At 39.1% G+C, this 25560-nt stretch overlaps 1 protein-coding gene across 1 annotated transcript; it reads left to right on the plus strand.

Annotated features, from left to right (window-relative positions):
- The first annotated feature begins 619 nt into the window (after positions 1-619).
- LOC113230783 (probable sodium-coupled neutral amino acid transporter 6) lies at positions 620-24985 on the plus strand. Its single transcript, XM_026464875.1, has 9 exons — positions 620-716; positions 3440-3645; positions 4498-4618; positions 4799-4911; positions 6448-6580; positions 7043-7205; positions 16032-16200; positions 21693-21818; positions 23507-24985. The coding sequence occupies exons 2-9, from the start codon at positions 3450-3452 to the stop codon at positions 24058-24060; spliced, it is 1575 nt and encodes a 524-aa protein (XP_026320660.1). The 5' UTR covers positions 620-716; positions 3440-3449; the 3' UTR covers positions 24061-24985.
- The last annotated feature ends 575 nt before the right edge of the window (positions 24986-25560 follow it).

The following is a 25560-nucleotide window of genomic DNA, read 5'->3' on the forward strand; positions in this document are numbered from 1 at the left end:
TCAAAAAAAGTCCCCGGCGCATTCAGGCAGACACCGGTGGATGCATATCGGTGGATTCCGGTACATGCCGGTGGATCCCGACACATACTCATGTCTCATGTCACGGCGCAGTGCCCTCTTACGTGCTCTAAGTACCACAGTGAGTGAGAAATGCGCTGCGATACAGAGCATTGAAACTCTTATTGCAATTGAAATAATATAAAATGTAATATTGATAAAATTAGTTTGCGCGCTGACGTTTACGCAAGTATAATATTTGATCCTACCATTTCATATAGACCGCCTGCATCCTCTGTCGCTGAAAAGATTTAGATATCGAACTAAGATTTTCAAATTCGTTTAACCATAGAACTATCGTTTTAATCAAGCTACCAAAATGCTACAATAGACCTTCTAATTCATTCATAGTTAGTATCAAAATGATGGCCAGTTAAATAAACAAAACGACTTTTCTGCTCCATAGTCCTGGCGTACAGTAGACTGGATTCATTAGGGCATTATTTACTGATCAAAAGAAGACTGTAGTATGTGACTATCTGTCCCACTGTGAAGTCGGGCTGTATATTTACATTTTGTGCTACAAAAAAAAACACAATTGCTTTAGTTTCAGTTCAATCGTAAGACCGACCTCAAGGTCTCACTCTCCTTGTGCTAATGTGGCTATTGTTTTCGAAATTAGAATCCTTTTTATTGGCATATTTTTTGGAGTTTTAAGAGTAAGTTAATTGTAATAACAATATTCTAACACATTTTTTGTTCGTCTCTTCTACTTTAACTTCCTTCATTCGTATAAAATATTTTGTTACATGTTTTGTACCTAAAAATTTACAGTATTAAACTTAAAAGTCAAAATAATTTCCTTTATAATTAATATAACCATCACACACGCAATTTGAGCGTTACGAAAATGAAGTAAGGTACAAATTCCAATATTTCAATACAATCCGATTTCAATAAAATACCAACATGACGTATCCGAGGAAACCTAGTCTATGTAAATCGATAAAAGACATCGTTGGCAAGCCAGGCAAGAGCATTAAACTTAAAAATACTTCCGTTATTCTATTGGTACAATTCAATTGACTGTTTTCTTCAATATTACTGACAGCAGTTCAATGGGCAACAACGTAATGCACGCAAACTGTGAAAATGTATACAGGGTGCTAAAGAATTGGATACGGATGTTTTTAGAATCAATTGCTTACCTCATTATAATCGAAGTTAAATAATTGCAATAGATCTCTATTAGTTTGTCGAGAAATTTAAGAAAAAGATTAATTATACCCTGAAACCTTTTAACTCACTGGTCACTTCGCTATTAAAATGAAAAAAAAAAATCTGTCGTCGGTACTTCATTATTTGTTTCTAAGTGCGCGGGATGAGTATGGCTCGACCTTGTCTCGACAGAATTATATAATGTTTCTGCATAAAAACTTTCGCTTCCAGCATGGGAAACGAAAATTTTTAAATCGCTTAAAAGTGTTTTTGATTTGTATTTTAAATTGTTTCTTCTAATGCAAACTATCGCCTATAGGTATCCTTATCTAATTTGTTAGTACCTTATACATACGTATATGTATAAGGTAATGTATAAGGTAATGTATCTTTAGATATTGAAAGTTTGAAAAAGTAATATTTAATATATTTGTTCCTTTAAACGGGTAACAAAAGATCCAGCGTGTTCGAAATTGGACACAAAGTCGCAGAACACATACACATAACAGTGCATGTACACTGTTATGTGTATGCGTTCGAAATAACTCAACAAAAAAGCCACAATGTTTTATTTTTGCCTTTTATTATTGTAAATTCTACCTCATCCCCATTGGTATCGCCATAATCTTATGTTACCTACTTAGGTACCTAAACAAGTACAGACGTCATACTTGTCTCTAGGAAGTTAAGTATAGGCATATTCTTTTTTTTAAATGATATGATGGGAACTTTTGATTTATGATGGGGCGCTTTTTATTAAGCGACACGCGCCTGCCCATAGCAGTTCTTTCTTTTTCCTTGAATGAACTCCCACAAGGAGGCTCTACTGCTACTAAATGCATGCCCATTCTCGACCATATCACTCAATTACTATTAGGTTTTAAAAATTCATTAACTTAATTAAAGTTCTTAGGTTTTCGCGATTGTTACACATAGGAAATGAAACTATTTTTCCGGATTTAAATCGCGTATATTTGTTTTTTCAAACAAACCGACGTTTCGGGCCCTTTACAGGTCCCATGGCCACGGTTGACTGAGGTGGTACAGTCTTCAACCAGTTATGCCTAATATTGATGCAAACCACCCTATTTTTTTTAATTTTACAAAGAAAACATTCCAATTTACGCTACATTAAGTTTTACAAATTATTTTATTGAATGAATTTTTATTAAGTTCAATTTATTATTAAATATTAATAGAAATTAGAATAAACTGAAAGATATTAATTTGTACTGCAGTCTTATGTCTGTTTGGGATTTTTCATTAGAGGAAATACTGGATCCTAAACTGGTGGTACGGACAAACCACCTTCCCTGTTGAAATTAGGATGTTTTTTAATTTCAATAGCCTCTCGCAGCATCCTGGGTAGATAACGGACTTCTTTTGCAAGGACCTGGGGTTTGTCAAACTTCTTTGAATGTGTAGGCTTAGGTTTAGGCTTTGTTTGTCCAATATAAGAGAGACCGCACTCACAGTCAAGCTTGTAAACTCCTGCATCCTGTAAGGGGATGTTACATTACACGGGTCTCAGGAACTGAGAAATCTTCCTCAGGGGCTTGAAATAGGTCTTGATAGATGCACGCCTGAGGAGTCTTCCGATCTTGTCTGTAACACCTCTCTCGTAAGGTAAGATGGCAGGTCTTCGCTCCACTGTTGGTGGTTTCACACGAGGCCTGCGGCATTGGCGTGGAATCCTCAACTTATATTCGCATGTAGGACTTGCTTTATATGCTGAAGTTCCCCTGCCAGATGATTACTGTCGCAGACACCATGTGCTCTCTGAAACAAAGATTTGCCCACGGTAGCTAACTGGCTAGGATGGTGATGGGAATTACCATTGAGATACCTATCTGTATGGGTTTTCTTTCGAAATACAGTATGGCCTAAGGTGTTATTAGGATTTCTTTTAATTAAAACATCTAAGAAAGCTAAAGTACCACTACTAGTATAGTATTGTATTATCTGTGGTATCACAATTCTCTTGTTCCAACGTCGGTTTGTTTGAAAAAACAAATATACGCGATTTAAATCCGGAAAAATAGTTTCATTTCCTAATTTAATTAAATTTCACCCTGTCCCTGAGCGCCACAGACGAAACGACGAAAACGACGAAACGCCAAGTAGCTTGCAAATCACCTTATTGAAACCTCAGTTAACTAAAAAAGTATGTTAAAAATATATTATAAATTTGTATGCATAAAGTGGTATTAATGTTAAATTTCAGATGGTATGAAATGAAGCTACTCCGCGTGATCGACTCTCTGCAAGGCGGGTCTCCACATAAGACCAGTGTGGTCGTCTCGCGTCACGATCAGTACACCGTCGGGGAGACCACTGGTGGCTTGAGTGTGCTATTCACGATATTATGTATTGTAGACCTCTTTGGAGTGTTCCCTGTGGTAGCACTACCTAAGAGCATTATAGCATGTGGTAAGTGACATGGAAAATATATCTACATCCAGCAATATTCCTGATATAGGAATTTTTGAACTTTTATCCGTTCTAAATTGCGTGTATTTATTTTTTAAAATACAATGTTCCGAGGTCTTTACAGGCGCTATGGTCAGTCTGACAGTCAGTCGATCCAAATAATAAGAAATCAACATTCCTGATAGTAGTAGTTTTCTGCGTCATGCAATCCCAATTCCCAATGCAATGACCATTTCCGTAACCTTTGTCAATACCACAGGAACGATACTACTACCAAAAAATAAACGCAACTCTGTGAACCCGTCTAGGACAGAGTTTCTTAACCTTTTTCTAATTATGGACCCCTCTCAAAATATCAAAGAGCCCACGGACCCTTTCCGAAAAGATGAAACAATTAGGTTTAGCTTTTACTAACTTATATTGTTTGCGATTAAACTTTACTCAATTACATATGAATAGTTAGTGTGATGGTTGTTGTTACATTATGTTAGGTAGGCTTGTCACAGACCACAGGTTAAGAAACTCTGGCCTAGAATGAGATTATGGTGCACATGTTCGTTTACTATAGAAAGCTGGGGAATAATAACAATGTAACACAGAAAATGTACCTATCTGCCAGTACTCCAATGACATATGCACCGAACATAGGCATATGCATGAGATAATATCCAATATCCTACGCGCAGATTAAAGATTTCAGTCTCGCTGCAATTTTGCGTACCGGGAAAAAATATCTCAGTGCAGTCTCGATAATCCCGAGAAAAACGAGACTTTTGAAACTGTTTTAAAAGAAAGTTTTGCATACTTTACCATGTAGCTGGTCTTTACAAAAATAATATTATTTTGCTGTAGGAATATACGGCTTACCGCTGGTGATGGCCGTATTCAGCTTGCAGCTGTACACAGCAGTACTGCTGGGCAGGAGTTGGCTGCTAGCACAGGAAATTACGCCAAACATACGGGAGAAAAACCGGTACGTCTTTGGAAATGTTTTTCTTTGCTATGGCCGTTTAAACGAATTAAGGATCCTTTAAGATTTCAAATGTGTCACCAGATGAAACAGAAAGTTTTAAAACCTATGTCCTCACCCTTGAATAAACCTTTGAAATGTCACAAGATTGTTGTTGTAATAAGACAATTAATTACTCCTTAGCTTCCCTTACGCTGCAGTGGCAGAACTGGCGTTTGGCAAGCACGCAAGAAGGCTGGTCACCTTTCTTATAGACGCGACCGTTTTTGGCGCTGGAGTTCCTAATTTCATTTTTGGTAAGTGTTTTATGGTACCTATATGTATACATACTCCTGAGAGCACCATACGAATGTACCCTGCGTACATCGCCGCGTGTAAGCACATCAAAATGTGTTCCACAAAGTTTACTCATAAATAAAAACCAAAAACCAAATAAATCAATACCATGATGCCCTCTAGTAGGCACGCGATCAAAATGGAACTGTAAGTCAGTTATATTTTCCCAAGTGATCGGAAGTTCAAGTGCAAATGGTGCAATCATAAATGATTTTGGGAAACAATAGCCCGTTTACCATAGCCATCGCGAGCGGCACTCGGTGCCCCCTAAGACCCTGCGCTCGTGTGTGCCGCACACCCTGCACCATAGGTAAAGCCGGCACTGGATATTATAGACGAACAATAACAAATGTGACCATAGCCGTTCACAGTTATAAAGGAAAGGAGTACCAGTCCATTCAACATGCTGCAACTAATTCTGTTAGGTCGCCCAAAGCATGCAGGCAAGTATGTATATGATGACATCGGAAATGAAACTATTTTCTTCGGATCTAAATCGCTGCTTTTCAAGAGTAGTGGCTCATACTTGTTTTTTGTGTTCATATTTGTCTTATAACACAGCTGTGCGAGTGACGCAGGTTATTTAGAAACAACGCGTTGTTGATCACGTTGCAACGTGAGCGGCGCTCGGCGCCCCCTATGGCCCTGCGCCTGTGTGCGCCGCACACCCTGCACCATGGGGAAAGCCGACACTGATTGCCCGGTTACAATATAAAGAGATCAGTGATAAATAGAAATTCTAGGTTGAAACCATCTGAAAATTCTCACCTAAACATATTGACTCTGTATCGGCTAACCTGAATCCAAGTGTACGTAAAGGTTTCATGGTTATTTATGATCATACTGAGAATGTGGCGCTAGTACTACAAGAAACTAGATATTTAAAATTCCACATAACGGCGAGGGTTTAAAGCACTGATTCCCAAAGTGGTGAATATCGACCCCTAGGGTTTTATTCCAACCTCCCGGACTTACTAGGTACTGGACCCCTTGATCCATGTCAGCAGAAAAAACATTCGGAGTGCATTAGATGTTAATCAACGATAGTGTATCCCACTCCAGCCAGGTTACAACCAAAATTTTGTGTAAATGGAATAATCCACTTTACATAGACAGTACCAATGTACGAACGGTAGCATACTAAGCTAAATATTGACTGATCTTGTTCCGTGACTCCGGAGGCGATATTAGAACAAAAGTGTATAAGCTTCACGTGCTGCTATAATAGACATAGAAATTATCTACCTATGAACGTTTCACAATAATCAAGATGTTGAGCTATATTCGATTAGAATATATAAAACTTAACGTATGTTTTTTAATAAAATTAACTCTTCTAAGTTACTATCTAAGTTAACTTATCTAAGTGAGTAGCACAGTATAATTTGTTAAAAAAATCAATATTAGAACGGTAGGGGGTTTACGAGACAAAAAGTTTGTGCACTCTTGGTCTAAATATAAAAAATTTATATTATCTACCATTGTTTCAATTACAGCTTCTCAAAGCATGCAGCTGTTCTGGTGGAAAATCACGGGCGGCGAAGTTGGGGTATCGTATTGCATTTGGATGTTGCTGATTGGTCTGCTGCTCTGCCCGGTCATGTGGCTTGGTTCGCCCAAGGATATGAAGTTAGTCCCTAAATATCTCTTCCAAACAAGAACCCATGCTCTGTGAGGTTAAAAAAATGTATGTAAGGTCTAACCCAAAGCTGACAGCTACTATTCTCAACGAAATAGCAAAGGTATACTCAGGTGGACAGCTACCGGCATTTTAGACACCCTTGTACTAGGAATGCATATTACGATTCGATTTTCAAGCGAATCGATTCAAAAGAAAGGCAAAATATATAAGCAATCATAAACATTTTGTAATAATGTCATTACATTTATTGAATTAAACTCGATTTACAAATATTTATATAAGTAGTTGTAAATAGGTTAAAACCCGGGTGCTTACTTACTTCTGTTTTCGTGTGATAAAAAGCTGTGGCTTTATTGTGGACAAGGGTATTAAATGTTGCGGTAAAAACATTGACCTATCAATGGGTAAAGAGCAATCCAACTTTGTTAAAAAAAATCTGAAATTTCCAGGCCCCTAGCCGTCACGTCTGTTTGCATAGTGTTGACTGTGGCATTTTGCACATGGACCTGCATTCTGTTGGACGACCTGTCGCCTCCTAACGAATCCAACATTTCGAACTATCGACCTGGTGTGCAGGATTTTTTAGTTGCATATGGCATCATTGCTTTTCAGGTGAGTGCGTTTAGACAACACAATAAACATGATGTCCCAAAACTCAACGATACGCTGGAACCAGGGTATTGGCCAGTTGTGTGGGTTGTTACCCAGAAAAAAGTATTCTGAAAAAATCGGAGTCTTTTTGTGAAATGAGCATTGAAAAATGCAGCGTTGAAAAATTATAATCCTGTATAAAATTTTTACAAAATTTGCAAATTTTACTGTTTTCATTCTTGTAATGATATCTACCCCAAATAGCCCAGCTAATGAACACAATGCCAAATAAAGCCAATGTTAGTTTCAGAACAAAAAATAAATGTTAATTTTTTTTGAAATACATAAAAATAGGTTGTTACAAACTGGGCAACACCCTGATCCTGGCTTATCGTTGAAAGGAGTCCCTTATGTAGTAGAAATGATATGAAATTGTCCGAATCTTTATATATGTAAGTTTTCATTTATTTGTTCATAAGTAAATGTTCTTGTAACTAAAATCTCCCACGAAAATAAAATACCAAGCATGTATAATTTGCAAACCGCCATTATTTAAAAGATAAGCTCTCAAGTGGATTGAACATTTCAAATAACTTCTACTATACTTTTAGTTTAGGCTTATTATGATCGCCATAATTTTTATTTTATTTTTTGTTAGTAATAAGTACTTACTAGGTGAAGCCTGAAAACCAGCATATTGGCGAGGCTTTTACCTTTTCAACAGACTTAAAAAAAAATGAGGAGGTTCTCAATTCGACTGTATTTCCTTTTTGTATATATGTTTCGCGATAACTCCGGTTATGTAATTTGTATAAGTAATTTATATAATTTGTGAACCGATTTTGATGATTTTTCTTTTGTTGGAAAGAGGGTAGGTACCTCAGTAGTGGCTCCATTTAAATTTGAAGAAAATATTGCACCTTTAGAGGTGGTGGGGTGGCAATTTGGGGATGAACCCGGTTTCGTGCACTTTCCGGTAACCGCTTGCAATAATACTTGGCAAACAGATGTAATTCCACGCACTTTTGAGGTCGGTTTTTTTAGTACTCTATTGCTCTGTACTGAGAATATTTTGGACACAGTATTTAAAAGTTGCGGGTTCAATTCCCATTCCCAGTCCGTGATGGACATTGATATGACGATTAATAGAACCACATTATTTTATACTTACTTGAAATACCAGGCAGTGCATCGAAAATAAAATTACAAGAGCTAAAAATTTTACAAAATAAAAATATCTAATTACTATTTCATTACCTATACTCAACGTCAACTGAAAAGGTATACAAAAAACTAAAAACATGAACATTAAATAATTATACAATTACACAACATGTATTCTTATTCTTAAAATGTTACAACGGAACATTCACATGAGCCCATTGTTTAAAATTTAAAATAAACTGCAACAATTTGTACAAGAAAAAAAGCCGAATCGTTTTTTGTACTCCCTGTGTCGACCGTCTTATCTTAACGGCGCCGGTCGTTCTCGCAGTGTTGTAATGTAAACAAAACTTTGCGGTCCCCAGTATTTTGTATCAAAGGGAATAATAATGTGACCGACATCAGTAGTGAAGAGTTATGGTTTTAGTTGAGTGCTAATAAGTTGTAATTTAGTGCAAATATGTTGACAACTTTAATGGTGGCGCAAGAAAAGGTTACAAAATAAATTCAATGCATCTGAAATCCATCAAGAATTTATTATTCATTAGAGTCTGATATTCGGATAGGGAATTTCATGAGGAAAACAGTGATATGTAATTTGTATCGTAAAATCTAAACCTAATTGGAGTTCTAAGCATTTTTCTAACGCCGTTGTAACGGAAATGCAATTTTTACAATTAATTGATCACTTTACGCGGTATATTGATTTGCCGATGCCCTTTTCTGTTTGTTTAGTATGTGTTTTGTGCAAAATCTCAATGCAAACTTGTCAAATTAGTAAGAGTCAATACAATTTGAAATACTGCTCCGATTGGTTTTGGTACATCTTGTCGGGTGAGCTGGATAGTTTCTTCACAAAAGGTCACCGGTAAAAAAAAATCTGTTGCGACCTGGAATCTTTACAACAGGTGACCAGTTTCGAGTGTGACGAGCTTTACAATAAATGACCAGTAGAAGAAAAAACTACCTGCTATGAGCGAGTTAGTTGAGTGTCGTCTAGTGTACAAGTTGAGGGTTGGATTCCTGACCAGGGCGAATATTGATATGATAAATATTGATTTGTCGTTCATTTCGTTTCAGAGTTTGTCTAGTATGCTTTGGGCACCCTAGATACAAGTTTATATACATATTTCCTACAGGTAAAATAACACAAACAAGCTGCCATATAGTAAAATATATATTTTTATAAATAAAAGTTTACAAACATTATTTCAAAAACATAATTGCGAAATGGCACACATCGAAGGAGGCCAATGTCCATATGAAAAATGTGGAAAAAAAAAATTACAAAACAAGTAAATAACAAGTAAAAACAAGTAATTGCGAAATGGCGCACATTGTGGATGGCCAATGTCTAGTAGTAGTGGTCTGCGATAGACTGATGATGAAGTAATTACAAAACATAATTAATTAAAAAATAAGTAATTACAAGTAATATGAAGCATGTCCAGAAATGGTATTACTATGAAATTCATATATCTTTGTGAAAATACTCCACTAATTTGTAAGAGATTAAAAACCCATTGACAAACATCAGAATTGTCCATAAAGTAAATGAACTTATTTAGCAAAATGAAGCGATTGTACAACATGAGCTGCCTGTACAAGGGCAACACTAAGTGTTAGTTGATATCATGACGATAATTTGTATTGAAAATTACCCTAAGTTCGTGGAGCAATGAACTGACTGTACCTGGCGTAGTTTAGTTTAGTTTATTTCTCTCTTCATTACAAATTTCATACAAATACAATTACATGTCATTTTATACTAACTCTTCGAAAAGTGAGCGTCAGTTTACAAAATAATGAAGAAATAATTATATAATAGTGTACCTACATATACAAAATCAAGATAATTAAATTAAACTAATAAATAATTGAATTAAACTAACAATGTCAAGTGTATACAGGAAATGTAAATATGTATTCTTTATAACTAATAAATGTATATTACAGTATAATAATACTGTGAATGTCAAATTCATTAATAAAATATAAAAATTTTATTATTTATTAAGTACTTTTGAGAGTACTCTGTTACTGAGCAGTAAGATTATGAATAGTCTATCGAGAGCAATGTATGGATAACATCAAGTGCACAGGCATATGTCTATACCACATAGGATAGAACGATCGGCTTAGCACAAGTACAGATAAAAGAAATACATAATATACATACATACATAATTACCCCCTTACTTAGATCACAACACTTCACCCAAGAAAAAGTGCCAAGAATTTCGCCTAGTGCTGACAGATACCCAAAGTAAATATTTGGTTTTACAATGTGGTATTGTTTTGCATTTGCCCTGATTACTGAAATAATGATTACTTTTGAACGAAGAGACAAAATTGCTAACATGAACACATGGAGAAAGACAAACCGAAAAAAAATACGGCTGGTACATAAAAACAAACCAGGGCAATGGTACCAGAAAAAGATAATTTGTAGTCACTTCCGCCTACCTTTACGAGAATATACATTCTTCCCAGGTAGATCTTGGACAGTGTGCCAAACATTCTCTTGGGCAAAAGGCCTCGTCGCAAGTGACGCAATACAAATGTGTCTTCTTCTTGATATCATTCCGTAGACACATGTGACAATATTTTCTCTTACTGCCCCGAGGCAGTTCAGGAACGTGCAAAGTACTCCTGTCCAGCCTCTGAACATCCGAACCAGTCACTGAAACTTCTTGTGGGTGGTGGTGGCGTTCCACAAGAGAATTAGCGAGTAGGTAGCGGAACTTGCAGTGCGTCATCACAGGAGCACCGCGTCGTCTGGTTGACGCGATAGCAGTATGAAAGCATTAAGCACACTGACATTCGGTAGCCTTTTGAGAATTTTCATGTACCACTCTCATCATCTCTTTTTTTCTATCAACTACATTGAGAGTATTTGATCCTTAACATCAACACCTCCCATTGTGTTAATGTAATCTCGTACGGCCAGAGGCTTTACGAGATCAGGGCCTGCCTTTCTGCCCACGAAAGTTTCGTCGATGTCATAGGTGGAGATCATCGTCGCCATTTTGGAGTCCTTCCATGCTATGCATGAAACGTCTCCGCTATGGCGAGCAATGATGGTCACCTTCGGCACATCCTTCGGAGCCTTCGCAATGTCCACTGGTACATATTTGCGATTAGGACGCAATGTCCACTGGTACATATTTGCGATTAGGACGCAATGTTCCCAAGCAATCAAACCCCAAACTCTTCAGATACCTCGCCAAGGCTGGGCAATTATAAAAATTGTCCATCGTGACTAGGTATCCTTGATTTTCGAGGCCTTTCAGTAATTCAAGTGCCACTTGGGTACTTTTGCCCGCCAAGTCAACGCTAGGAGCGACGATGTCGGCGCGGTCGAAATTCTTCCCTGTGTAAATTTCAAATTTATACAAGTACCCAGTCCTCGATTCGCATAATTCGTAAGATTTAATACCAAAACGGGCGGCCTTTGATCTTATTGCTTGGACCCAGGACAGACGCCCCTTGAATAAGGTCAAAGACTCATCAATAGCTATATCTGGTTATAGAGAGAGGAACATTTTGAATTCAAATGTTGGATGACTGGCGCAATCTTCGCCAATTTCGCTGACGACGTAGCCCGTCCAATAAGTGTCAAGCTCTGACTCGCATTAGAATTGTGTACAAAGTGAATGAACTTGCTTAGCAAAATGTAGCGAATATACGACATGAGCTGCCTGAACTTGGGCATTTCTAGGTAGCCGGTCGTTTTCTAGTATTCATGCTGAGACGTTGGTGAATCTATTCCCATGAAAATATAGATGGCAAAAAACAAGTACATCTCGTGTACATTGGTGTCCTTCCACCGGCGTAAGCGAGATGATGGTTTCAGTGTCCCTGTTGCTGTTTTCTGCTCGATCGTCTGCCTAGCGTATCGATTGGTTTCCAGCACGATATGCTCCATGAATTCTCTACTCCAAATATCAGTAAACGTTTCATAGGGCGTATAGTAATCCTTGACAGGTCCGGGGGTCGGACCCGAAACAACTTCGGGCTTCGCCCCGAACGTGTCAAAGTTATTCTGCCAAATTAAATCAGCCGATACGGGATTCAGACGATCGGCAGCGTCATCTATTACTCTAGATACACTGTTGATAATGTTATGCTCGGGTTCATTCAGCTCATCGTTGTCCGGAATATTTCGATCTGTCCCAGCGGAGACTACGAATTCATCGAAGTCAAACTCGTCGTCAAAATCTGAATCGAATTCGCTGCCTTCGTTGTCAATTTGTACAGTACGCCTGGATTTTTGCACCATCCCTGGTGGGGATGGGCGAACTGGGCTGACTCCAGAGGCCGACACCGATGCCTTTGGGGAGCCACTAGGCACAGCCTGTAAAACAGGTTCCACAGGCTGAAGCATAAAGGCCCCAGATACAGCATCGACGACTGCCTCTGGCTTCACAGGCTTACTGCACAAATGAGGTACAGGTTCGACATCTACCACCACCTCCGCATTCCCAAACCATTTCTGGACATGGTCCGAATGTTCTACCGCCGCCGCTTCACCCTCCTCTTCGTCCAAGTTCATCGCTGCCGCACGTTTAATAGGTAAGACGCTGAAAAATAAAACATATTAAAATTAGTAAACAATCTTTGTAAAAGCTTACGTACGTACGGCATTGGATATTTTTTGACTTCTTTTGTATCATACGGGACTAATAAGTCGTGCGCCTGGTAGTAAGCGACAAGCCTATCCATAACTGTTGCAGTGCTACCCAGAGCTTTAAATCGCATAGATCTAAAGGGCACTGCCACGACGCCCGTCACCCTGAGACGTAAGTTGACAAGTCCCATGCGCCTATAATTTCACCAGCACCCTTATCCTTCAAAACCAGCACGCAGTAATGGTAGCATAGTAATGGTACCATTACTGCGTATTTATTTATTTATGTTGCTGGTATTTATTAAGTAAGGTAATATATGTATAAATAAGATAAGCCACTTCACAAAGAGATCTATTGCTACTAAAACGACTTACAATGAGAAATGGGCATAGCTATGTCTAACCAACACGTTTACTAATTTCACTTACTGGATGGACTGCTGCAGAGTATCCTTCTGGGGAAGACGACGCACAGAACCCCAAGGAAGTCGAAAACTCTCGGATGCTGTTTGGACTCCGTAAAAAGACAAAATTTTTTAGAGCATTTGTCTTCATTATGTGTCATTTGAATATACGTATCTATGTAAACACTTTATTGTTCAATAAAACAAATTACAAATTTTTATAATTACGAGAGTGTATAAAGGCGAGTTTATCCCATAAAGGGATTTCTACCAGCTAACCTTTAAATAATTGAAAGAAAAGGTTATTCTTGAGTAGGCAATAAAATCTAATAACTCATGAAATTGTATGCCACATATTCAATAATTACAAGGACAAATTTATTATATTATATCAAATGTATACATACAATTCTTATATATTTAGTACATGTTGATACCACAATACATATAACATATATAATAAAATGAATGTATAAAATAAAAATACAAATAAATATACGAAATGTAAATAAATGTTTTGTAAACTCTGACATGAGGAATCTGAATAATCCCAAGACTTCAAAAGGGCATATCTGAAAGCCCGAACCGAAGTGACTGTCTGACCTGATCTGGGAGAAGGTTCCAAATACGAGCAGCATTCGCTGTCAAGGATTCCGCATATTTTTGAGAACTGTGTTGTGGATGGACGAGGGTCAAATTAGTACCTTTAATATAATTGTAATAAAATAATGCTAATATTATATAATACTCACAGAACGAGCTGCCACAATTTTAGTTCCGGCTCCACCTGAGGTGAGTAGACGTAAGAACCTCGGGTAGCCTCCTGGCAGATAAGTTGGGTACTAGTTGAGAATATCGGCCCCCGGGAGGTTAAAGATCCCGGCGTCACTAAGCGTGACCGAGACCGGGACAGGGACCGGGCCATCATTGCTCTTTACTAAAACAATAATAATGAGTGCGTTTTCGAACATATTTGTGACCAATTTCCTCAAAAACTATCAGGCACAGAATAAAATTTATAAGAACAAAAATGTATTTTGGTTTAAAAACTACTCGTATATGCATAAAAAGTAACTAATAATAACATTTAAAAATTCATAATTTTTTTGCTGTCCTAAGAAATATTTTCTGGTCTAATTTTCTCGCAAACTATCGACCGCAAAGGAAAAGTTATATGTATAACCAGAAAGTGTTTATTTAATAACAATTTTTTATCGGCTGGGATGAAGAATTATAAGTAACTGCCTCCGTGGCCGAACGGTTACCATGCCGGACTGCCACGCAGAGGTCCCAGGTTCGATTCCCGGGCCGGGAGAAATATTGTATGGCCTACATTTATTTCTCTCGTGAGTTTGGGTGTAATTTGTGGTTGTCTATGTGTGTGTCCATGGCACCAGCGACACAGGGTTTCCCTAGCGCGGGGCTATGTTGATTGTGAGCGTTATTGTGAGCGTTATTATAAGAATAAAAAGCATTTATTTACGTGTTGAAGTGTAAAATAGTATGAAAATTTTAAAGAAATGTTCATGTGGAAAAAATCTACCTCTGCGGCCGAATGGTTACCATGCCGGACAGCCACGCACAGGTCCCAGGTTCGATTCCCGGGCCGGGAGAAGTATTTACATGGCCTACATTTATTTCTCTCGTGAGTTTGGGTGTAACTTGGGTGTACTTGAGAACACAATGGCGGCCTTTGTATTCTAAAATAAAATAAATAAATTAAATAAAAAATTGTCATCGCACAAGGCCAGTCCCCTGATTGGCTAAAACCAAAGCGGTCGGCGCTTACCAACATTAAACATTTTAAAATAATACTCAAATCACGGCGTTTGCGTTATAGACAATTTATGCCTATGAGACGCGTCACGGGATTCATATTCGTCATATCAATATTCGGGACCAGGAATGGGAATTGAACACGCAACTTTTAATTATATAATTGTAACTGTTTCATTGAAAAAACCGATCTCAAAAGTTTGCTTATCGGATTTTTATGGGATCCCCTCATCAGATTCTGACTTGGTAACAATGGGACCACCACGAGAGTGCACCCTTTCAAACAAAAAGAATTTTCAAAATCGGTCTGCAATTGACGGAGAAATCTGAAAACATACATACAGCCGAACGTATAACCTCCTCCTTTTTTAAGTCGGTTAATGATTAGGCATAAATATACAATACACATTTAAGCCAATCCTAAAAATAATATATTTTTATAAACGAATATTAATTATATTTATACGAATACGAAACTTTGAATCGACTTTTTTGCAAATGGCACTTTTTATATCGGTGCGTATTCTCCAATGACGTCACATCAATCGATGCCTCAGTCGGCAATTCGCGCGCCGATTGGCACACGCGACAGAATTATGCAATTCTGTTTCTTGACAAATAAAAATGTGTTCTGAGAGGAGTGGATGAAAATTGTAAAAGTGCTTGATATTTTTTTTATCGGTAGGAATAACATTCCTCTTTAAAGAATGAAGTCTTTTTTTTTGTATTTTTATCAATGGAACAGATTTCCCTATAGACAGCCCTTTGAAGTCACTTGAAGAACTTTGCTCTACAAATGCTAACTACAGCTAGCTAATGCAAATATGTGCGTGCGTAATTTCATCCGCGTGAGATTTTTTTCTTATGTTACAGTTTGATATTCATCCAATGCTGCTCACGATACAAGTGGACATGCGCGATAATCGAAAGATTCATGTAGCTGTATTAGGAGGGTTCGTAGCTACTGGTTTCCTCTTCGCCGTCACCACAGCTCTCGCTGCTGTCCGTTACGGTCAGAATGTCGAAAACAATATTCTTCAAGGTGAATTACTTACGCTGTAGTCTTCATCGTTTTATCAACTGTCTTTACAATATTTCTACGATAATAAAGCAGTAGAGATCCTTGTGAAAGAGTTCGTCCAGGGAAGTGTACTGCCACCTTACCTATTTTTGCCGCCAAGCAGTAATGTGAGCATTACTGCATTCCGGTTTTGCAGGGTAAGGGTGCTGGTGAAATTACAGGCACATGGGATTTGTCAACGTATGTCTCAGGGTGACGGACGCAGTAGCAGTGCCCAAAAGATCTTTGCGATTTAAAGCTCTGAATGGCTCTGCAACTGTAATGAATAAGCATGTCGCTTACCACCAGGCGCACTATACATAGAATAAGTCGTCCCGTCAATTAGTATTACAAAAAAACATAGTATAATATAATAAGTAGTGTAACTACTTAAATGTAGCAACGCGGTTTCTTGGTGCGCTCGCCCTGCGCGCACCGTGTACAGACTTGTAATGAAAGAGACTCAGTTTCTTAAGGCCTATTAAAAAGACGATAATTTATAACGCCACTTTTTGTATGATAGGTACTAAGTGACGGAACAAACGATCAGCGACACGCCTATCCATAACTTAGGTATATGTACATACTTAATTAATGGTAACCAAAATGTAAAATTAACATTACTCCGCCTTTGTACCCTGTGGTACATGATACTTTACCAACTACTACTCGTATTAGACCTATATGTAACATGTTTTGTAATAAACGATATTATTATTTTTATTAACAGTTGCAGTACCACTCAGTTTTGGGGTGTAGTGGGGCGCCAGGTACCCGAAATGTGCTGTCAACTGATCCTTCAGGGAGGTGCACAGCGTGGGTATAAGCGGCCTACAACTCTCGCCAGTGGCTCCAAGTAGCTGCGTGTGCACGCAGCGGCCACACCCCGGCAAACCACGTTTTGTACGTGGGCTAAACCTGGTCGAGGACACGCTTGCTCCGGCAGGCAAATCTATTTGCGGACACCACCCGCATTGTGCGCGAAGCCTGGCTTAGTGCAGAAGGCAAACCGCGCTGATAAGCAATTGGTTTTTGGCTAATCCAGCGAGTCAGCAAGACAAAGTTGAGGGCCCAGGGCGGCAGTTGAGGTCACGAGGAGCAGTCGGCCAGAGACTGCATCCGAACTCACCTCCAGTCGTAGCAGCCTCCCGTTCCACTGGATGTAGGTGAATTAGGACGAGTGAGTGCGTCTGTGCCTGCGCAACCACCTACGCACTTAAATATATCCCGCGCATATGACTGCTTTATAGGGCTCCGAATTAGACTAAGTCCTGCGGCGACAGGTGGCGGTAGAGAGGTCGAGTAGTGGTGCACACTCGGCTTTGTCCAAAGCCTGCACGTGGGCGGCTCAAGGAGAGTGGTCGTTTTTGAGCTGCAATGGGGTGACAGCGTGAATTGGGCATCACCTTGAGTGACGAAGCAGCCCTTTTTAGGGAGGCACTGCTTCCCTCGCTAGTAGGGGAGGGGACTAGAAAAGGTCTCCCAAAAAAATGCTCGTCCTACCCCTACTTGGGGGTGGTGACCGCGGTTACCCTAGCACCCCACTTCTCGCGGTCGAAAATGCAAAATACGAGTAAAAACTTACTTATGAATACACATAAAATGGTTTTTGGCGCCTGGAATGTGCGCACATTACTTGACAATTACGACAATATATAGGAAAGGATAGGAAATAATAGGAAAGGAAAACTGCCATTGTGCGCGTGCGCGTGTGCGTGTGCGTGTGCGTGTGTTCACATTAGCCATCTAGTGCGCGGTGCGAACTGTTGGACAGACCACAGGTTGGTTATGTCAAAACTGAAATTGCGTCTTCGCCTACCACGCAGGTCTTAGAAGGTCAACCTCGTTTGACCTTGGTAGATTGAATAGTCCCGAAACTCAGGAGTCATATCAAGCGAAATTGAGAAAGTCGTTAGGAACTTTTAGAGCAAATGAAGGTGATCTGTTGGAGAAATGTCAGTACCTGTCTTCTTCTATATTAAACGTGACCACTGAAATTCTAGGGCCAAAAAAGCGAGTATGTGCAGACTGGTTTGACCACTATGACAGAGCTCTGTCCACAGCACTTGAAAAACATCGTGACTTTCTCAGGCGCTGCGGCAACGATACTCAAATACTATCCGCTGAGATAAAGGAGAGTGGTTCGGAACTAAGAAAATTAACTAGGAAGTTGAAGGATGAGCGGTGGCTTAGAAAGGCCGAAACAATTCAGTGGCTCTCTGACACCAACCAGCTCGGTGCTTTTTACGAGGAAGTACACGGACTGACTGGTGCACACCATCTGAATAGTGTACCATTACATTCTTTAGATGGAGTTAAATTAACTGCTAAGAACGACAGATGGGCAGATCATTTTGAAAATGTACTCAACGTTGGTCACATAAACTCTATTCCACCTTTGCTGGAGCGTATCCCGTTGGACGAGCCACGGAGGCTAACCGAGGTAGTACAAGCCATCACAGAGCAGAAGAACAAAAAATCTGTTGGTGTTGACAACATCCCTGGAGAATTGCTCAAGTATGGTGGAGAGCGGATACATTATCATATCTGGCAAATGTTTAAGCGTATTTGGAGCGAAGAAAAAGTACTCGCTGACTTTTAAGGTGTCCCGTATACAGACCCTCTACAAAAATAAGCGGGACCGTTCCGACTGCAACTCTAACCGAGGTATATCACTTCTCTCCGTGCCAGCAAAGATATTTGCGAGTCCTCCTGAAACGACTTATACCAGTGTTGGAGGCGTTACTGCCTGAAATTCAATTCGGATTTCGTCCAAACAGGGGCACCTGTGAAGCAATATTTTCCATACGTCAGCTTCAGGAAAAAAGTCGTAAGCAGGGGCAACCCCTGTATACGTGTTTTGTAGACTTGGAGAAGGCCTTTGACTGTGTGCCACGGGAGGCCTTATGGACCGTATTGACAAAGATTGGATGCCCTGAAAAGTTTGTTCGTATGATTCGACTTCTGCATGATGAAATGATCTGTTGTGTAACCGTAAACGGTGAGTAGTCGAGGTCCTTGTCTGTAAGCTGCGGTGTTAAGCAGGTTTGTGTTCTCACTCCAACTTTGTTCGCACTGTACTTTGCAATTGTGGTGTGTGGTTGTGGTATACGTTTTCGGATAGACGGATCTTTAACCTATCAAGGTTAAAAACGAACACCAAAGTTTCCCATGCAATTATCACGGAAATTCTGTATGCTGACGATCTATGCTTCGTATCAAACACTCCTCAAGGACTTCAGACCTTGTTATCAGATCTTCATGAAGCCTGTTTCCAATTCGGTCTAAAAATTAGTGTGTCCAAAACTGAAGTTATGGCAATGGACCTGCATGATGTCAACACTTCGATTGAGATATTTCTTGGTGGGATGAAACTAAAGCAGGTGGAGAAGTTTAAGTACTTAGGCAGATTATCACATCAATTACTTTTTACGTATAGAATTAGCAGCGCCCGCTTTCGAAAAACTTCGATCCAAGGTGCTGCGTTCCCGCGATCTAAGGTTGTCCACAAAGATTTGCGTCTTCTCAGCGATTGTACTCACTAACTTTCTCTATTCTTCCGAGGCATGGGTCCTATACCGTAGCCAAATACGCACGTTAGATAGATTCCACATTAAGTGCCTGCGAGACAATCTTAACATCAAGTGGTCGGATCGGGTAAGAAACACTGATGTGCTTCGGCGGGCGAATGTCTTGGCATTGAGGGATATTTAATGCGGCGTCAGCTACGTTGGTGTGGACACGTCTCGCGCATGTCTGAATCGAGAGTTGCGAACCGTATTTTCTTTTCTGAACTCCAGAATGGCAAGCGGAAGCAAGTTCTTGAGATACCAGGATGTTCTGAAAAGACACATAAAAGTTGCAACATTGACCCCTCGAGTTGGGAGATGCAGTCGAGTTGCCGTTCTGGGTGGAGGCACTTTGTGAAAACTCAGGTGACAAAATTTGAGGAGCAGAGACTGTCAGACCTGGACGCGAAGCGTGATTCTCTCAAGGCTAAGACGCCTGCAGCCATCTTTTATTACTATGTTGACGATGTCTTTACGTGTCGCCACTGTTTGCGAACATTTACCGATAAGATTGGCTACTGTAGCCATCTAAGGGCACATGAAAGGGCATACAACCGCAGCTCTAATTCTAAACAATAGCAGTCGCTGTAGCCGAAATCGGCTAGGTCATACACACACACACCACTCAGAGCTTTAAGTCACAATGATCTAAGGAGTAATGCCACTACACTCGTCGCCCCGAGACATACACATAAGTTGACAAGTCCCATGTGCATGTTCAAAACTGAAACGCAGTAATGCTCACATCACTGCTTGGCAGCAAAAATAGGTTAGGTTAGTGTACTTCCTGGATGAACTCTTTTACAGGGAGCTCTATTGCGACTAAACCTAACAACTGGATTAGTCTCTTAACGCTTAAGTCTTGAGTGATAAGACAAAAACTACCTAATCGCAAACGCAGTATTGAAGCGTTCGCTCGTTTTTCAAAATATTTAAAATACTTTTCTGTGTCAAACTTACATATTTTTATTTATAAATGTATCGTTAAGTATATAAAAACTCGCATTTCATTTTGACATCACATCACATGATCATACTGCTATAATCGAGATACCAATCCGCTATGCTGGTACAAAAATATCAATACGTAAGTATTGCAATAAAATTGACAAACGTTATTTAAATATAGCACGAGAATAACGTGATAATTTTTTTTTGCAATCTGTAGGTATAATTAAAATAATAATGTGACAACCCTACGCTCCGAGCAAAGTGTAGGCATTAACGGGAAACAGGGTGGGAATTTCAGAGGTTGACTGGTAGAGAATGCTTTTAGCATTAAGTCCGCCTTTTGTACCCTTTGTATTGTGGTCAATAAAGTTTAATAAATAATAAATAAATAAATAAATAAATTTCAAGTAAAAGGACGCAAAATTAAAAATTTTCAATTAATATTATGTTTAGCTCGTTGTACCTGTACCATTTACAGATTGTTATACGCATACATCGAGTATACGGATATAAACAATGATATGACAACATTATGGAAAAGTTTCGGGAAGAAGAATCAAGATAAAAAAAAAAAACAAAAAATACCTACTAATGCCATGTTCAAAATTCAAAATCTTTTATTAGCAAGTGAACTAAGTGATTTAAGTGAAAGTGAAAACATTAATAATGACTCCCGTCGCTTAAAAGACTATTTAAAAATCCCAAAGTTCCTTTGCCATTCTACAAGTACATACATTAAAAACACAAACTAAATGAAGATCTGGCCCAAAGACTTTTATCTAAGTCAAAAATCATAATTTAAAAAATGCATTAACTCGCTGAATAGGCAGGAAGTGGACTACCTAAATTGTCATAGTTATGATTTTTTTTACACAACCTTTACATACACAATTTGGCGCAAATTGTTACCACCCCGTTGATTATGTTATTCACATTCTAAAGTTTATTTTTCAGGTATTCCCCCTTCAATAGTTTTGTACGTCGTGGCGCTGCTCGTAACTGTCCAACTATGCCTCTCCAGCGCTGTCGGAAATTCCGCCCTATTCCAGCATATTGAAGACCTACTCAAAATACCTCGAGGTTTGTTGTCTATCACATAAATCTCCTAAATCACAATAGAATATTTACTGATGACGTAATAATATTGGATGTAGATACCTAAACAAGGTTATTTTTAAACGAAACGGAACTTTTAAGCGGAATTGCGGAATTTTTGTAACCTTGCGGAGCTTTTGTTTGTTATGTCAATTGTGTGACGTACAAACTAGATACGACACAAAAAACAGGGCCCAATATGCGATAACTCGTTTTGTGATAATTTTGTTGGACAGAGGGCACCTGAGTATTGGGCCCATTTAAATTTAAAGAAAATATTCCACCTCTAAGGGTGGCAAACTAGGGGATAAATTCGGTTTCGCGCACTATTTCAATAAAACTTGGCAAATAGATGTGATTGTACGACCTTATGACGTCGGCTTTTTTTAATGAAAAAGTTATAAATCATCTCACTTGTGCGTCGATAGAGTTTCAGTGCCTGGATTTTGTTCGTATATTATTCTGCCATTGAGCTACTGGTAAACTGCCATAGCAACTTTTTTGGTATTCCACTTTACAATTATGAGGAGTCGATGGCACGTCGATGTAGTCTACTAATATTATATTAATTTGAATGGGTACTAAATTGCTTCTTGAACGAGGTAAAAATTTAAATCTGCATAGTAATTTCCAGGTAACCTGTCACAAAGTCGAAAATTTTTTGTCCGAAATAACGTTTGTTCGAATTTTCATGACACCGAAAACCGGCTTATAACGAACATGAATGAAACATGAATGCCATTACTGCTTAGAGGATGGAAAAAAACCAATACTCTAAGCATTACCTTAGAGGATGGAAAAAAAAGGAAATTACTGCCATCCACGGAAACTGCATTGAGACTTCCTTTATTTTTCCATGATTTTTTCCATCCTCTAAGATTGAGACTCAACTGCCATTGCCTTTTTTTTTACAAAAAATAAGTGCGCAATTGACCTCCATCCATCGAGTATTATACTCGATGCCTCCATCTCACCTGATGGAAAGTGACGATGAGGTCGACTATGTAGCATGCACATCTAAAAATGCCTATTCACTCTCGCCTTGAAAAGGTCCAAGTTATAGCGTTCAGGAAATAAGTCCGCAGGCAGGGAATTCCACTCTCTAGCCTCTCGCCATATAAATGTGGAAGCGAAACACTTCGTACGAATCCTGGGAATATCCACAACATAGGGATGGAACCCCTACCACGTATAGTCCCCCGATGATGGAAAGGGGACGGCGGAATTAAATTATGCAATTCCATCGAACACTCTCCGTGATATATCCTGTACAATAGCGATAAGCAGGCAACTTTACGGCGCTGTTCAAGGTTCTAGTTAGCAGAATAATACCTAACTATTGTAATATGATCTCGGTGGAATCTCAATGGAATTACAATGATTAGTGGTTGCAATATAAGTAGTAGAATTCTAATTTAGGAATTCCAAAAGCAAAATTGCAATATAAGGGCCCAGGTCGCGTGTGTTCCGGAGAATTTTCGCGCAATCTCGGGAATTCCCGCAGCTACCATATAGTATCTAATTTGTACGTTACACAATTGACATAAAGTCGACCATAAAAAAAAGCTTCAAACAAACGTCCAATTTAGTGGTAGAGATGTCGTAATTAGGATTTCGAATTAATTTTCTATACCTAGGATAAATAAGTAATGATTTAATTATAACGGTTTCAGATTTCTGCGTTCAACGTTGCATAATCAGGTCCAGTATCGTCGCAATGGCCGTCTTTTTAGGTGAATCGGTACCACGTTTTGATCTCGTCATGGGTTTAGTCGGTTCTACTTTAACTGGACCACTAATGTTTATCTTCCCACCTTTATTTTTTCTACGACTGTGTTATATGAAGTCAAATAAGAAAAAATACTGTGATTTAGATAACCTTAAATTAATAGAACGGACCGATAATCAAAATGGCGGCCAGATCTTTCAACAAAATGGCGACACGTCAAATATCCCGCTTATTTTTAAAAATACGTTCCATAATACATACAGGACGTTTACTAACAGTTATGAAAACGTAGACGGTGATCCACTGGAGGAATACGATATAAAATATCATGATATTTTGTTGGCAGTGATAGTTGTGTTACTTGGTACGGTAGCTACAGTCATAGCAACTTATTCGAGTTGGTCTGACACTATTTCGTCTGCTCAATTCACTCCGCCCTGTTTAAGTAACATTACTGCAGCAGCCAGGAGCTTTTTAGAAGTTACTAAGCCTACGTGATAGTATTTATATTAGTAGAATGACGAAAGAAAAAATTTTCACTTCTCATGCTCTAAAAGTACGTCGATATAGCCTGTAAAATAGCAAGTAGCGGGAGTAAAGTGCATCCTTTCCCTAGGAAGACAAAGTACCTAATTTTTTTATTTACTTCGAGTGAACAAACATACAGTGATAATTTCAGAATTTTGGTTCGTAATTTTGTTGTTTTAGAGCGAAAAATTGAATTTTTTTTTCTCGCGACCGAAGTGAAAAGCAAAGTTTTCACCTCGAGACTAAAAGTCAATATAAACCCTCGGAGTAATAGTCACCTTCGCTAAAGCTCGGGTGTCTAAGCACCTTGGGTATAATATTCTCCTCCTCCGTCGGTCCCTCACTACTGAGGATCGTGACTTTGAGCAAGTATACCTTCAATCAATCTTTTCCACTGCACTCTGTCTTTGGCTAGGTGGAATGCGACACTCACTAGTACTGCCAGACTTTCAGCCACCTAGTCACACCATCGTTTCGAACTTCGACCTTTAGGTCGTTGCCCTCAATCCTGCCCGTAACAATCACGCTCTCGAGACTATCAGTGCCTCTGCATGCAATGCGACCAAAGAAACTGCAGCATGCGGGGCAAACAGACGGAAGACAAGCGTTTGTGATTTTGCAACTGCAATTCCTCAAGCATGGATACGTTCGTACGATGCGCAGTCCAAGGAATCCTTAATAGGCGACACGAACACCACATCTCAAAAGCGTCAATTCTTTGCCTGTCAGCGGCTTTAAGCGTCCAGACTTCCGCGCCATACAAAAATATGGAATAAAACTAGCGTGCGAACTATGCGTGTATACATAGGGCGCACTATAAGTTTCCGGAACTGGCCACTTACATAAACAATATTTCAAAAGTAATTACAACATTTCAAAATGGAACTGTTTGGCTTTAGAATACAGTTTGTTTCATCTGTCACTTGTTTTTACATTGTGGCGTCATTTTAGACATTGGTTGTCTACATCACCATGGATTTAACTCGTGAAAATTTTCGTAGTATGATTTTCTACGATTTTAAGTGTAACTAAACAGCTCAGCGGAGCTTGCCTGGGCTTCAAACCGCTTTTGGCAATAAAGCACCATGCAACACGACTATTTATAGCTGGTTTGCAGAATTCAAACGCGGTGGTGTGAATCTCAGTGACGAATTTCGTGATGATCGCCCGTCCACTGCTGTGAACAACAAAAACATCGACGCTGTGCGCTGTATGATCAAAACAGACAGGCATATGATATACCATGAAATTCGGGCATCTTTAGGCATAGGCATGAGTCAAATACAATCAATACTACACAAATATTTGGGTGTGAAAAAGCTGTGCTTTCGGTGGAACCCACACAATTTGACTCGGGCTCAAAAAACGCATCGCGTCACTTGGTGCTATGCCATGCTTACCAGATTCAATGAAGGAGCGTCAAATTTGGTGTGGGACATAGTAACAGGTGACGAAACATAGATTTATAGT

This window comes from Hyposmocoma kahamanoa, unplaced genomic scaffold (genome assembly GCF_003589595.1).
Source record: "Hyposmocoma kahamanoa isolate Upper Pololo Valley unplaced genomic scaffold, ASM358959v1 101, whole genome shotgun sequence".
In the NCBI taxonomy this organism is placed as follows: domain Eukaryota; kingdom Metazoa; phylum Arthropoda; class Insecta; order Lepidoptera; family Cosmopterigidae; genus Hyposmocoma; species Hyposmocoma kahamanoa.

Excerpts from the sequence above, each read along its gene's own strand:
- LOC113230783 (XM_026464875.1), top strand. The coding sequence starts at position 3,450 with ATGAAGCTACTCCGCGTGATCGACTCTCTGCAAGGCGGGTCTCCACAT. Across the intron at positions 4,912-6,447 it reads AGTTCCTAATTTCATTTTTG|CTTCTCAAAGCATGCAGCTG; the intron begins GTAAGTGTTTTA and ends TTTCAATTACAG. Across the intron at positions 6,581-7,042 it reads GGTTCGCCCAAGGATATGAA|GCCCCTAGCCGTCACGTCTG; the intron begins GTTAGTCCCTAA and ends TGAAATTTCCAG.